The sequence below is a fragment of the Seriola aureovittata genome, chromosome 7 (genome assembly GCF_021018895.1).
Source record: "Seriola aureovittata isolate HTS-2021-v1 ecotype China chromosome 7, ASM2101889v1, whole genome shotgun sequence".
Classification (NCBI taxonomy): Eukaryota; Metazoa; Chordata; class Actinopteri; order Carangiformes; family Carangidae; genus Seriola; species Seriola aureovittata.
The window spans coordinates 8,259,962-8,275,898 of NC_079370.1; the positions used below are offsets into that span (position 1 = coordinate 8,259,962).

At 41.3% G+C, this 15,937-nt stretch overlaps 1 protein-coding gene across 1 annotated transcript; it reads left to right on the forward strand.

Annotated features, from left to right (window-relative positions):
• Positions 1-164: 164 nt before the first annotated feature.
• si:ch211-1i11.3 (mitogen-activated protein kinase kinase kinase 5) lies at positions 165-15,736 on the forward strand. The gene is made up of 28 exons (XM_056381712.1): positions 165-651; positions 759-898; positions 1,750-1,937; positions 2,130-2,298; positions 2,688-2,794; positions 3,004-3,174; positions 3,427-3,539; positions 4,464-4,623; positions 4,844-4,994; positions 5,233-5,337; positions 5,679-5,728; positions 6,348-6,443; positions 6,950-7,034; positions 7,341-7,474; positions 8,058-8,185; positions 9,714-9,850; positions 9,967-10,072; positions 10,178-10,335; positions 11,038-11,236; positions 11,528-11,690; positions 12,238-12,403; positions 12,825-13,010; positions 13,109-13,214; positions 13,439-13,685; positions 13,992-14,104; positions 14,689-14,786; positions 14,908-14,984; positions 15,153-15,736. Exons 1-28 carry the CDS (start codon positions 315-317, stop codon positions 15,247-15,249), a joined length of 3,987 nt encoding a protein of 1,328 aa, XP_056237687.1. The 5' UTR covers positions 165-314; the 3' UTR covers positions 15,250-15,736.
• Positions 15,737-15,937: the final 201 nt, after the last annotated feature.

Genomic DNA, 15,937 nt, shown 5'->3' on the forward strand with positions numbered 1-15,937 from the left:
AGATTATCAGGCTATTTGTTAAGTGCATTTGTACATCCACATCGTCAGTGTTCCTCAGAAATGTGATCCTGCAGCAGAGGTCACGCGAGAGTTCGGGGCTGTGTGGCGTACAGTTTATAGTTGAGTGTCAGCGGGCGGGGCAGGAGACGAGGGCGTATCGAGTGGAGAGGAGTGCCGGGAATGTCAGTGAATGCGTGGTGCGAGCGACGCACCTGGGGAATTACCAGAACAAGTAACCGAGCTGTTGCATTTTTAATGGAAGTTGTCCTGACCGAGGACATGCGCTGAGTTTCAGCTGCGGATCAAAGCAGAAAATGTACACTACAGAGCGCAGGCGAATGAGCCTGCACGAGCTGAGGAGGAAAGATCCAGTGTGGGTGTCTGCTGGGAGTTTGTGGCAGGACACTCTGGCCATGGAGCTGAGCGCCAGCAGCTCGGGTAAACAGATCGTTTCTCCTCGGAGCCGGACCAGGGCAGTATCCGTGGCATATATTGTGAACGAGGACGCGTCGGTGCCGCAGACGGAGGAGAACTTGTCACTGAAGTGTCTGAAGGAAGCCTGCGCGGACGTACACGCCGTGTTCAAAACCATTTCATTTGAGAGAATATCACTGGGGACCACTGACATCCTGGATCATTTCTACAATGCAGGCAAGTTCAGGCATGCTGACTGAAGGGTAATTTGGATGACACATTACACGCGAGACATTGTCAGTTAGTCAAACTGACCCAGTTTTTCTTTACAATGTACCCAACAGATGTAGCAGTGGTTGAGATGAGTGACACTTTCTGCCAGCCTTCCCTCTTCTATCACCTTGGTGTGAGAGAAAGTTTCAGTATGACCAATAACATTATCCTGTACTGTTACAAGCAAGACAGTGATCTACAGGCGGTGAAGGTAACACAGCAACAACCCGTTGTTTATTGTTATATGTAAACAGGGTCTGAATTATGAATGGATAACAGTTCATGAGAGATTTTGAATATTTTCACATTTGTTTCAGAATGCACACTTCTCAAGTACAATGTGAACTGTAAGGAAAATTACCCAAGGCTTGTCCTGCATTATTAATTTACCTGAGGGGCCTATTTTGCAGCAGGCCCCTGCATTTTGGGCCCTCTACAATGCATGTACATAGGGGGTTGTGGTTGTCCTCTGGGCTTCAAATGTATTCTATTGTGTGCGCTGTACTTAATGGAAGTGGGAGGTAATATTGGCACACAGTTTATTTCTGGCCCAGGGCGCTCCTGGCATGTCAATGTGGGCATAGCCGCAAATAACAGTTTTCATTATTGATTAATATGATCTTTTTTTTCCACTAATCAGTTAATTGTTAAGTCCACAAAATATCAGAAAATACTGAATAATACCCATCGCTTTTTCTCAGACCCAAAGGTGACATTTCAGATCTTTGTTTTGTCTGACCATCAGAGCAAAATCTAAATATATTTTCAAATTTACAATAATGTAAAACAGAGGAAAGCAAATCTTCACAACTGTTTGACATTTTTGCTTTAAATGATTTAAATCCTTTATTAAAAAGTTGATCAAAGGTCCTATTTAAGAGAGATTTCATGAAGAAGGTATGTCAATGATGAAGGAAATAATTGAAATCAAGAGCAAATCACATATATTTATCCAAGAATTTAACTGAAATGAAACATGAAGTATTAAAAGCAAAAAAATATCAGATGCTTCAGCCCTACTGAGTGTGAATTTGTTATGATGCATGCGTTGTCTTCCTTCAGGAGCAGTGTGGAAGTTACACGTTCATCCCTTATGTCGTGTCACCGCAAGGTAAAGTGTTTGCCTGCGATGCCTCAATAATGACTGGGATCAAAGAGTTGATGCAGCCTAGTTTCCAGCTGGAGCCCCTGCTCACCCCGCTGGTGGAGAGGCTGGTGAATCTGCTGAACAATGTACACATTCAGTCCAGGTCAGGCACAAACTGCAGGGCTCTGTTCACCACCATGTGCTTTTTGCACAAAAATAACATTATCATCTCAGATTACACGTGCATTTGCCTATGCTGTAACTCACAGTATTATGTTTGAGTTCACTTGGCTGATTTGCTGAAGATCGTGAAAGTGTGGGATGTCATGAACCCCTCTGCTCTTTATGCTGACAGCGAGTACTTCCGGGAGTCGATCAGGCACGAGATTCGTATGGCACGGGAGCGGTTCAGCGGACAAGCCCTGAGTGAAGAGCTGAGCCACATCCAGAAACGCCTCGACAGCGTGGAGCTGCTCACCCCTGATATAGTTATGAACCTGCTGTTGTCCTACAGGGACATTCAGGTGTGTATGTGGATATCTATGTGTGCATGCATCTGTGTGGCTAGGAGTAAATATAACCTGCAAGGAGTGTGCAATAGGCCCAGGGCTGCAAACATCGATTCTGTCTTTATTAATTAATCTTTCAATTATTTTTTCTAATGTTGTGAAATTGTAGGTTTTTATTTAAACAGAAAGTTTATAATGATCTGAGGTAGAGAAAAAAAAAAGCAAAAACATTTGAGAAGCTGGAACCTACAAATGCATTCTTATTTGGTAAATTACTCAGATCAATTGTTGATTATATGTTAGATCAACTAAACAACACTAGTACTAAATGTTGTAATACTGTAAAGTAAACTAACATGTCATGAAATGTGAGCACTTTGTAATTCTACACCCTCTTTTCTCAGGACTATGACTCCATAATCAAACTGGTGGAGACTCTGAACCACTTGCCCATGTGTGTGGTAGCAAGACATCAGAATATTCAGTTCCACTATATATTTGCTCTGAACAGGTACCCACATGGCTCCTTTTGAATCCGCATTTTGTTTTATAAGTAAACATAATTAAACGATTGAAATCTCCTCCTATCTGGTTTCAGCTTAGTGTTTTTGTGCCATTATCATCCTGTAGCCTTTATTCATCTTGTGTGTATACAAGGATATAAAAGGTAGTTGCTAAAGCTGCAATATTGCTGATATTATCGCATTTTTACCATGCCAGGAGGAATCACCCTGGAGATCGTGCTAAGGCTTTGAAGGCCATTTTGCCTATCGTGGAGTCGGGGGGCATGGTGGCATCTGATGTGTACTGCCTGTGTGGACGCATCTACAAAGACATGTTCATGAGCTCTGGGTTCACTGATCAGGGCAGCAGAGATCAGGCCTGCTACTGGTACGACCAGTGTGTGTGTGTGTGCGTGTGCGTGTGTGTTTAGTACTGCTCATGCAAAGTATTCCCCCCCTAATGAGAAAGGAAGATTTTGACTCTTTTGTATTACAGTACGATGTCACTACATACCTGTTTAATAGCTGCCTACTATGTGATTGTTGATTATACGTTGCATCATTATTCTGTTGTTAATTTTGTCCCGTCTGACAGTGCTGTGGTATATACTATAAGTGTCATCGTTTTATTATTTCTTAGGTATGGAAAAGCTTTTGAGACAGAGCCAACGCTTCACTCGGGTATCAACAACGTGGTCCTCCTGATGGCAGCCGGACATGAATTCGACACTTCTATTGAGCTGCGCAAAATAGGTGCTTTATGTTTCCTGCTTCGTTTATTAGAGAGACTTGATGACAAATAACATTGCTTTGATGATCTGGAGGCAATACAGCTTTATAGTCTGCAGATTTGTTATATAGATATAGTCATAAAGTTTATTATACTTAAAGGATAACTCAGTTTTTTTTTTTTAACCCAGTCCTTATTTTCCCTTGGTTTACCATTGAGCAAGAACCATATACCTGGAACCGTTAAAGCATCTACTGCAGTGTAATCACATGGTGCATCTGTCCGCGTCAAAGTCCGTCCTCTAAAAATGCATGTTTTTGCCACCCACAGGTTCACATTGTTATTGTAAGTGTCTGACAACATTTTGGATAGGACGCCTACAGACATATACTTTTGTGTTAAAAGAGTACAATCCTTTTTGTTTAACTGGAAACAGCCAATTTACCGCTCTGTTCAAAGCCACAAGACTCCATTGACAAAAACAGTCATTTTACCTCAGGAGTTTCTGGCGTACCGCTGCCTCGATCGGTTAGTTTGTTTGTGTTATTGTGTGGCACTTTTACTTGGGTAAAGGATCTGAATACTTCTTCCAACACGCAAGTCACACGCAGTGTATTTCTCCATATGCATTTAACAATACACATCATGATATGTTCCTTCGATTGATGCAGATATGTAATAGTCTTTAGCATTGGTTCTTCAATTAGAATCAATGTAGTGTTACATTTCTAATGGCTGACACACAGTATGTATACACATAATAATAGCTTCATATTGCTGCATTGTTCATACTATGTATTAACACCCTGCAACTCGAATGAGCTGATAGCTGTGCACAGGTTCATCATATGTTAATGCAGGTTTTCATTTGAAAATGTATAAATACATTTTTAAAATTAATTTGGTCCATGAATTGTTTTGTGCTGTGTTGATATGTTGCTATTTAGGTGTGACCTTAAGCAGCCTTCTCGGTAGGAAGGGTAGCTTGGAGAAGATGAGGGATTACTGGGATGTCGGCTTCTACCTCGGCGCAAACATTTTAGCTAACGAGCACCGGAAAGTCATCGAGGCCTCGGAGAAACTCTACAGGCTCAAGGCTCCTATCTGGTGAGGCTTCACCACCAGTTCTTGATTAATAGTAATAATCATGCAGATCAAGGTGCTTAATCATCATCGGTACTCAGTTATTGGAGCATGTTATTCTAATTTCATTGCTTTGATTAAAAAAGAAAAAAAATCTCTGTGCATTAGAAAGCATTTAGAGGGATCCTGCCTTTTTTCCAAATTCATTTTCTGTGGATTCATGACTTCAGCGTCTTTCTTTCAGGTATGTTGCATCTATTATGGAGACATACATCCTGTACCGACAGTTTGCCAAGTTGTCCGAGGTGGCATCTCCTAAACAGGAAACCATGGAGTTATGGATGGAGCTGCTATTGCAGTCCTGTAAACCCACCGACTCCACAGACCGCTGCCCAGTAAGATAACAGAATTACAACGAAACAGTTGAACTTGAATCCTCTTTGAAAGTTGGTGTCTGTTCAGTGGACCCACTATGATCTTAAGGTTAACACACATTACTGTAATGCTGTTACAATATGGTCAGGAAATAATGGAGAAAACTAGACAGATGATTAGAAATAATTAGAAATAAATGAAAGTCATGTCTGTATTATAAAATTTTGGAAATAGAATTTTTGCATTGCTGCTTTTCAGGTGCTTATTCTGGAGCCCAGTAAAGTCCTTCAACCAGCTATTGTGTGTGTGAGTGAAGAGGACGAAAGTCGCACTGTCCAGTTGAAACACGTCACACCCTTAAAGGTACGTAGACCCTCTGTCCCCACCAACCGCCAGAGCCACCCTCTTATCTGATGATGTTTCTGAGTACCTGCCATTCACACAGAATGCAGAATAGATTGCATAACAGGAGGAAGAAGTCATTTTTCTTCCACTCATTTATGGTCTAGTGAATGTTTAATCTAGGTAGTATGTAGGTGTGTTCGCTGGATGTGAAAAAATGACCTCATACCTCAGGGCTGTTTACTTTCTTTCTCTTGCATGTGTATATGAAACCTGTTGAAACCTGTGCATGTGCAGCGCTCTGTGTATTTACAGTTAAACTGTCTTCATCCTTTGCTTTAATGTCATCTTTGCTTTTGCAGAAAGGCTTACACCAGTGGACTTTCCCAGCCTCTGCAATCCGTGGAGTGAGGTAAAGTGGAGTACAGCATGTGCTAATATGTTTAAAATATCTACCTCTCTTTTCTGGGCTTGTCCAAGCAGCAAAGCTAGAGGACCCAAAACATGCGGGTTGTCTGGGAGACTTTGGCTGTCGGTCAAATTTTTGCTCTGTCAGTATGATTTCAGGCTGTTGTTTGCGGGCTTTTTGTTAATTCCATACTGGTTACTCATCAGTGTCACTGTGTACTTTAGCCTCGTCTTGTCTGCTGATTTGCCACTTGGGTAATTTTCACCGAAAACAGTCAGCTGCTGGGAATTTTGAAAAAAAGGCAAACAAACAACTTTATTAGATTGTCGTATCATTGGGAGAAGAGAGAAACTGTTTTTGTTAGAGCAGGGCCTTGTTCTTCATCAGCATTTACTGAATTAATCAATCCCCCGCCCCCATTTGTTTACCTAAAGCTGATACTGAAATTCAAACATTAGCCATTGCTTCACTCGAGCAGAAAAGGGGTTGACAGGGATTTAATCGGTGTCAGGATCTTTATAATTTACATACAGTTTTTGACACAGCCATGTACATTCTCAACATTTAAATTAGGTATTATGACTGTTTGAATAGTTAAAATCTTGCTTCTTTCCATCTAAAGTGCTTCAAAGATTGACGAGCGGAGCTGTTTCCTGTACGTCCACTACAACTCAGATGACTTCCAGATCTGCTTCCCCTCTGAGCTTCACTGTAAAGGGTGAGCGGCTACTAAATTTGCAAAGATACGGCAAGGCAGAGTGTGTGTATTTTTGCGTGTGTGAGGCAGTGCAAATGACTGGCTAGGTAAAAGATAAAACAGATCGTTGCAGAGGTCGACAGGACAACAGGCAAGCTAGCTTTGCAGACTGTATGGTTGGTGCCCTGGTGAAAGCAAGTGTGATGTAATTACACTGTATGAGTCATATTTCCTTTATCGCCCCCATAGGGCAGGTTTTTTTCCCCCTCTCACATCACTTGACCCAAATCACAAAAAACTGTACTATAAAAAAACTATATATATACTACAAAACTCCACAAGGTGCCTTTAGGTGAACTTTTAAGAGAATTTTTCTTCCACACACTGGCCTGTTATGGGTAAATTCAGAAGTCTACAGGCGCCTATTATGTCATTGGGTGCTTTATATTAACTGAAAGAAACTGTAACCACATGCTTCACTAAGAGTATATTCTCATCTACATTGATGTCTTTTCATGTTGTTCTAGTTTCTGCGAGCTGGTGAACTCTCTGCTGCAGCAGGCTGAAGACTCTGCTCAGGACCTGGACCATCTGACTGAAGGAATACTAGAGGTTGGTCAAAGGCCTTCATACTTCTGACACAGAGTGTGCTTCATATTTAGGTCTCACTTGCCACAACAAGTAGAAAAATGATTACAATTACTGGCTAAAGTCTAATTCTCAAGAACAGAACCATTCCCTTAACATAATGACAAGCTCGTACAGTATTTTCATGTCAGAAGTGCCTGAATGAATCATCGTTTCTCGCACACTTAACATTTCTCTCTTTCGTTACTTGTGTGTTTGCATGTGAAATTCCTCACAATTCTGCTAACACTTCTGAATTCTCATTCTTGCCATCTTCCTCTCAATGCGCAGTACATCTATGAGACCAATGAGAATGGCGACAAGGTGGTTCTGGGTAAAGGCACGTACGGTGTGGTCTACGCCGGGAGGGACCTGAGCAACCAAGTACGCATCGCCATCAAAGAGATCCCGGAGAAGGACAGCACGTATGGGAAACACACACCATTTTTCATTCAGACTCATCTCTCGCTGGGAGAGATGAGGCTGCAGTGTCTCTCACATGAATGTTTTTTTCCGTAATGCCCTTAATGGGAAAGGATTTGGCAGACTGCACACTCACTGGCTTGCTCCGGCTCTTGAGGAATCTTGGGGGAGATGGATGAGTGTTTAGACTTTTTTTATTCTTTCTTTAATATTCCATAATCTGCACAAAGAGTTTTGGCCCAGACTGCAGTGTCGTATGGAAATAATGATGGATTCAGTGGAAGGAAATGTGATATTTAAATCACTTTATAAGCATTTGCCAAACCTCTCTGAGTCCAGAATGCAGCAGAGTGTTTATCATATGTCACTATTCTGATGTTGTAATTATCTGGCTAGACAAAAAAATAGTAAAGATCCTGTTAACTGAAGTGAGAAAGAAGAGAAAAAAAAAAGCAGCTTTCAGTGTTGTGCAATAGCAGATGTTATGTGATATAATGCATATAGGTTTTTCAAGTTCTTCACAGTAGGAGAGCTGAGTTTATTTTTAAGAAAACCTCAAACTTGTATTTTTTGTGTGTCTTCCAGGTACTCCCAGCCCCTTCATGAGGAGATAGCTCTGCACAAGAGGCTAAAACACAGGAATATTGTCCAGTACCTGGGCTCTGTCAGTGAGGATGGTTTCATTAAGATCTTAATGGAGGAAGTACCAGGAGGTAGACATCCCAAGATTTAAATTTCTAATGCTTTAAGTTAGTTATTGGCTATAATGAATAAGAAAGTTTGAGGAAAGAGTTTTTATTGTAATGTAATTGTTTCTTTCTGTTTAGTTTTATTCTTATCCATTCATCTGCTTCTGCGAATGCTAATGACGTTTAACTTTTACGGAGCTTGACTAATACATGACTCTGTTTCCACTTAAAATATTGAGTCTTAAGATTAGATAAGTAATATTCTCAACATTTTCACCAGAATAGAAACAGACTACAGCCACATTGCATTGCTCCATTGGAAGTTACAAAAGACAAGGAAGCGCTGCCCCTGTTAGTTATTGCGTGGCTTTTGTTTTTACAGGTGATGCCTATATTAAGTCTCAAGGAAGTTTGGGCCTGTCTTATGTGTTTTGATTTGTAAGTGCATGTGTGATTGCATAACATATACTGGAAGCCAGTTTTAGGGAAGTGGGTGGTTCCAAAGACATCCTGCTCGTTGGAGAATAAATACTGACATTATTTGCATAATGTGAACAAGTCAAGTCGAGTTAGTTTCATCTATATACCACCGAATCATGACAGAAGTTATCTCACAGCACTTTTAATATAGTGCAGGTGTAGACAGTACTAGACTGTCTAGACTGTTATAATGTTATTAACAGAGACACAAGAGTCCCCCATGAGCAAACACTTGGCGAAAGTGGTGAGAAAAAACGCCCATTTAACTGGAAGAACTTGACTCATTGTGGGCGGCCTTCTTCCTTGACCGTTTGGGTTGAGAAAGAGAGTGAGAGAGAGAGAGAGAGAGAGAGAGAGAGAGAGAGAGAGAGAGAGAGAGAGAGAGAGAGAGACTAAGGGGAAAGAGAATTGTAGCAGTGAGTGTTGAGCAGGATCATGGGGACAGTAGATAGTTTGCAAACACAGATCCAGACTCTGAAGCTCTGGAGACAGAAACTACAGAAAGTAACAGGAGGAGGGAGAAGCGAAAGCACAAAACTACAGGAGAGAGAAGAAGCTGAGTTAGTATGGGATATGAGAGAGGAGGAAAGAGGAAGGAGGAAGAGCATGTTGCATCATAGGAAGTAAGGCAGTCAAGGCATATAGCAGCATAACTAGGGGATAGTTTAGGCAAGCCTGAGCCTTAAACATGGAGAGGTTGTCTGACCCAAACTGCAAGAAGTTTCCACAGTGGAGGAGCCTGACAGCTCCCATTCTACTGGTGGGGACTCTAGGAACAACATTAAGCCTGCATTCTGGGAGCACAGTGTTCTAGTGGGGGAGTACTATGGGCTTTGTAGGTGAGGAGAAGGTTTTTAAATTCTATTCTGGATTTTGCAGGGAGCCAGTGCAGTGAAGCTAACAGTCCATAGCTTTCTTAAGAAACTGTTGAGAAATAACCAGCATTTTCTGTGTGACACTAAAAGTAGAAGTTATCCTCTGCCTTCATGAACATGAGAAAAAAATATTTCTACCGCAAGATTCTGTTGCTTAAAGTAACTTGTCTTATTAAATTTTACATTCTTGCTTATAGGCAGTTTGTCATCTCTCCTGCGCTCCAAATGGGGTCCTCTGAAAGACAATGAAGCCACCATCATCTTCTACACCAAACAGATCCTAGAGGGGCTCAAATACCTTCATGACAATCAGATAGTCCACAGAGACATTAAGGTGAGCAGATCACCCTGGGACTTTTATTTTGAAGAAAAATTTGTAAAATAGCTTTGTGGGATTAGATAGCAGTATTTGTGAAACATCTTAATTGGGGTATATATGTTTTACTGCAGGGTGACAATGTATTGATCAACACATATAGTGGCGTACTGAAGATCTCTGACTTTGGAACCTCCAAACGATTAGCAGGGATCAACCCTTGTACGGAGACATTTACTGGTAAGATGCTGTGTATGGTGTATATGAGTATATTGTGATGCCCATATGCAAAGTTGACTATTAGTGTAGCTGCATTTTCAACAATTTATGATGATTTTCCAACAGGAACTCTTCAGTATATGGCCCCAGAGATTATAGACCAAGGACCTCGGGGTTATGGGAAGGCAGCTGATATCTGGTCCCTGGGGTGCACTATTATAGAAATGGCAACAGGCAAAACACCCTTCCATGAGCTGGGAAGTCCTCAGGCAGCCATGTTCAAGGTAAGGAAGAGAAAGTTGTATTTTATATAGACAGTGGATATTTGTGGGGCTTTGAGATAAAATCATAAAAGTTACTCTTTATGGGTTTGGACTGAAATATTTAAATACTGGATGGACTGCAAAATGTTGCAGACATTCCTGATCCCCAGATGATGAATCCTAGTGACTTGGTGATACCCCAATTTTTCCTTGCGTTCCACTATGAGGTTGACATTTGTGGTTATAAGTGAAATGTCTCGACAAGTATTGGATTGATTGCCAATCAGTTTGGTTCAACCATTCAATTGTCTTGACTCCGTCATCCCTTTTCCTTTTTTTTTTTTTTAACCAAATATCTGCAAAACGAACAACATTCTCATCAGATTAAGCTGTATCTTGTGTTTAGCACTATATTTGCAAATGTTGGCATGCTAAGATGACCAACATCAACATGTTAGAGTTGTTCTGTGAGCTTGTTAGCATGGTGATATTAGCATTTAGCACAAAGTACTGCTGTGCAGCCTCACAGAGCCACTAGCATGTAGCATGTGCAGGTATGTTTAATAAATATGAGCAACTACCACCTTTTCTCTTTTAAAATGCACAATCTAAAAGTAAGACAATCTGAAAGTCATTTTAATGAACATGAACATTTTCCTTTTAATGCTAAAAGATGCAATCTTGTCCAAACTATGTCAGTAACATTTAAACAATCCCGTTAAGGTGGGCATGTTTAAGATCCACCCCAAAGTCCCAGAGTGCATGTCAGACGAGGCAAAGGGTTTCATCATGAACTGCTTCGAGCCAAACCCAGACGACAGAGCCACAGCTGCAGAGCTGCTCATGGACGCCTTCCTCAGGTCGTCCCCCAGGAAAAGGGCCAAGGCTCTGCAGGAATCAGAATCTACAGACGCCCTTTCTGGTAGTCAAATTTACATAGTGCTCTTCTATCTCATATGTTACCTGTTTTCATCAGCAAGTTTATCTAAACCATCTTATCTTTCTCCTTTGCATCATTATCACATTTCTTTGAGTCACATTTCTGTTTCTCTTGTATTCTTTCTTCCTCTGCTGTCTTTTTCTTCTAATACACTGTTGTTACTGCACCTGTAATGACACCTGTGCGGTAAGTGTTGTTATGAAATCTGGTAAATGTCAGAGATTTTGAACGGTGGCATACAGTATCTAACCACAATCTTGCTGGATTTTGCAGCTGACTATCAACGCAGCCTGTCGGTACCTATATCCATCCTTGTGGAGGACACTGATTCATACTCGGATTCAATTGACCTGTCCTGTTCCCTGGACTTCAGAAGGCACCACTCCACCCTCAGACCAAGTGAAGAGAGCCCACCCACCACGAGCAGCTTCCTGCTGTGAGTTAGATTATTGCTCAACTGAAGATAAAAGCCTTATAAATTCTGTAATGGAACATAGTTACGGGATCTTACATCATTGGCAAACCACAATGAGGTTGCAGTCAGATATTCCGCTGAGCCTGCATGCTATGTAGGTATAAAAAGGGCATAATGCCAGTGTGTCAAACCCTGCAGTTAACCAAGTATTGCTTATGAAACTAGACAAGCACTCGAAGAGCGCAGACCTCCACCAAGGCCAATGTCAAACAACATACACCAGACTTCTGAGAAAAAATTCAAATTAATAGGAAATTATCTGCCCCAGAATTTAATGTGTTCTTCCCTGGCCTATGATCCACCCCTACACCAAGTTTGGTGCAAATCAGTTAAATTAAAAGACACTGGTAAAAACATACACCTGTGAATCACACTTTAATTATTGATAACCATATCTCCCTTTGTCATTTTCGTTTGATATTAATTTCAGCATATAAACCACATGCTTTTTCAAAAAGAATCGTTTGATCTAGTGTGATTTATCTCTTTATTGCCCCCTGCTGTCCAGAATACCAGAGGACTCTGCATCAGACATGAGCAGTCCAGCCTCAACAGAGGAGAATATTGGTCTTTTTATGCTGAGAAAGGATAGTGAGAGGAGAGACACACTGCACCGAGTTCTCACTGACTATATCGGTTTTGTCATCTGTAATATACAGGAGTCCGTGCCTCAGGTGAGTGAAGAAAAGTCACAACAACGCAGGTCAAAATATTGTGTTACACTTTACTCGTTATATTTTCTCAAAAAGTCCTCGAGTCAAACTGATTATTATTAGCCAGTTATTATATTTCACAAATGCTGTTTATCAGTGTCAGTTAAGTCTAAGCAAAGACTGAGCTCTGGATGTCTGGATCCCATCTTAGTTTGATATCACTCAGATTGCCCAGACATGTTGGACATTGAAAATCATGATCTTGGCATGACTGTCTGCAGTTGCCGTCTTATTTTACACTTGGAGATTGGAATTTGTTTTCCACTTAAAAGCGTTTTATGTCTTATGCATGGCAACATTTTTCCCCAGAACAAATACGTCAGCCATTTTCCAGTCTTTTTATTTTTAATTTATTTATTTATTTATTTTTCCCCGTTAAAAGTATGGCAAAGGATCATCGCTCACCGCAGACCACATCACCAAGCTCATTGGTTGCTTGCGAGACAACATCCGCTCCCCGGACAGGAAGCAGCTGACCGTTGGCCTGCTGGACCTCAGAGCATCGCTGCTTGCCGCCTCAGTACCTCTGAACAGCCTGCAGGCGGTGCTCTTCAGCTTCCAAGATGCAGTAAGTTTGTTTCTGAGACAACTCACAGATGTTCCTGATGATCATCCAGCCGTCAGCTTACTCTCACAATCATGTTCAACTAACTGCTGTGACTGCAGGTGAAGAAGGTGTTGAAGCAACAACAAGTGAAACCTCATTGGATGTTTGCTCTGGACAACCTGCTGAGACAAGCAGTACAGGATGCCATCACCGTGCTCCTACCAGGTAGAGCGTCATCTTTCTCTATTTAAGTCCATTAATTTGAGATTTGTTGTAATTGTACTTTATATTTTTCTCCCCGTGTGTATCCAGTGTGTACATTTTTTAATTTATATATTTAGTTGTTTACTTTCTAGGGATTTCTGTTGGTTATTTATTCAGTGTCATTGTTTCCTCCATTCACCCCCACTCCTCTCGTCACCCCTTCCACCCCCCTCTCTGCCTCTCAGAGCTGAAAATCCAGCTGCAGTCCTCATTTGAGATTGAGGACAGCATTCCTGAGGAGCTCTCTCCTGACCCAGACACTCCAATAGTTCCTGTGCCGGACCAGCTGGGGGCGCTAGCAGACCTGCAGCAGACAGCACCCATACGTGATATCATGCCGGCAGCTGACCCCCACTCTCCTACAGACCTTGTTTTCAATACCAGCTGTCCCCTCAGCGAGAATCTGAGAGATCTACGACTAGAGACCAGACGGTAGCGTTCAGCTGTCTTTTTTTTTCCCCCCATCATGTTTATTTTTGTTGAGCTACATTTTTGATGGTTTTAATATGCATTGAACAAACTACAGATACTTATTAGTTCTACTAAAATAAAATTTCATTTCAAGGCGACATAATCTGACATTTGGAATTTAAATACAACATTCATGCTGGAAAAAAAAAAAGAAAAAAGTGTGACTAAGCATAACAGTGGCATCTCCATCGGGCAGTGCACAGTAATTAATAAGGATTTTTAGTTGCACTGCTTTCTGCTGAGTGATGATGGCTGTTTGTGTTTCAGACTGCTGAGTCAGCTGAGTGAGAAGGAGAGAGAGTACCAGGAGCTGCTGAAGACCACTGTCCAGAGGAAACAGGAACAGATCGATAGACTGAGAAAAGCAGCCGTCACTGAGGGTAATGTTTGCTTTTTTAACCACAGTTCAGTTCACATACTTTAGTTTTAGATAGATTGTTAAAGTTTATCTCTGTACAATATTCACATGGGTAGAGAGTTACTGTCTGGGTTACTGTAGCATGACTAATTGTAATATTTGGGTAAGAAAATATACCGAATTGAAATAAGGGTATTAAACACACGTTGATAACTAATATTGTTATTTCATGCAAGTTGTTTCTCAGCCTATAGTCCAATAATTAGCCACACAAGCTGCAACATGAGCAGCAGTACGTCACGGGACCAAGCCCTGTCAGATTTATCAATGCACTCAGTGATTCTCATTACTGTTTCTTAACACTTGTACCAGTCAATCCCTACCACACCTCAGCTTCAGGCTCTGGATTTCAGCCTGACTGGTTTCTGACGGAGGCGTAGACCTTCTCCAATGTGCTCAAACTTGACTCATTACTTGAGATAATGATTATACAGTCTGCCTGCGGAAACACAATAAGTCTTCCAGTTGTGTGTAACATTAACATCGTAATTTGCATTAAATCTCAGAACAGACAGCCTGAATGGTTTTAATCTCTTTACATCATAGATGGTGAGTTGGCCTCACAGAAAAGCTCTAATCCGGAGGTGATGGCTTTGGTGCGCTGGCTCAAGTCTATCCATGTAGATCAAGACACCATTGAAAAGGTAAATTCAATGAAACCCAGCATTGTTTTTTTACGTTTGTTTGTTTTTTTAATTCCTGAGGCTGGTCGGTATTAACCATCCACCCACTGTTAATCCACACATGTGCGATCCTGTTTTGCAGTTGCTCTCTCATGAGTTCACCTTGGACTGTCTCCTCTACATGGCCTCCAGGGATGATTTGATATATTGTGGAATAAGGTGAGGCTTCCTCCAAGCATCACCCTCACAGGATGTAGAAAGGCATGACCTCTGAGGTGGTGGTAGAGAAAAGATGCAGTCTGCCTCATTAGTTTAAGTTGGTTTTTGAGATTTTGAGACCGTATTTACTGTAAATCTCCTTTAATCTGTCTAATATTGTCGTTTCAGAGGCGGCATGCTGTGTCGAATCTGGGCGGCCATCACAGTTCGCAGGAAGTCCCAGCTCAGCACGCAAAATGAGGACAGTGAGGACACTTCTCTGTAGTGGCTGCTGATGTTGTACATCAGAGAACAGATTTATCGACAGGCTGGTCCTGCGCTATCTGGAGGAAGAGAGGCAGTGCTGGTGAACATAGCTGACTTGCAGGGAATTGATGTAAAGCAGAATAGATTTTGAACCTTGTTGAGCTGTGAATGTGTTTTTTTTTGTAAAGATACTGAACCAGTATCCTTCTTCCAGTTATTGTATGCAAAAATCTTCACTTCGAAGCTAGACCTTGCCAGCGTTTTTTTTTTTACATTTTCTCAGGGCTTTTGCAAATGGGACTAAAAGTATTGATTTATCTGCAAACAAAGTTGTTACTGTTATTTTAATGCTGTCTTCTGATGACACTGTTTTACAGAAAACTTAGCAGGACCTAAGTTATTTGGGGTATACTATATTTAAACTGAATGTCTCTGCATTCTTAGGAGACTGATTTGTACTATATAACCTATTAAAATGCATTCAAATAATAAACAAGAACACTGAATCTCTCCAAATGTCTTGTTATCTGCATGTAACAGGCAGGGGAAGGGTTTGAGGGAGTGACGTAGAATGGAAGAAGCTATGAAGTGGTGAACAGTTTTTAAATTCCACATGTGTTTCCTCATCTTGTTTTCACAATGTTGACATCTCCTTAGGAACAGCAATAGGACTCAGTGTGTGTTGGTGTCTCTGTGTGCTGTATGCG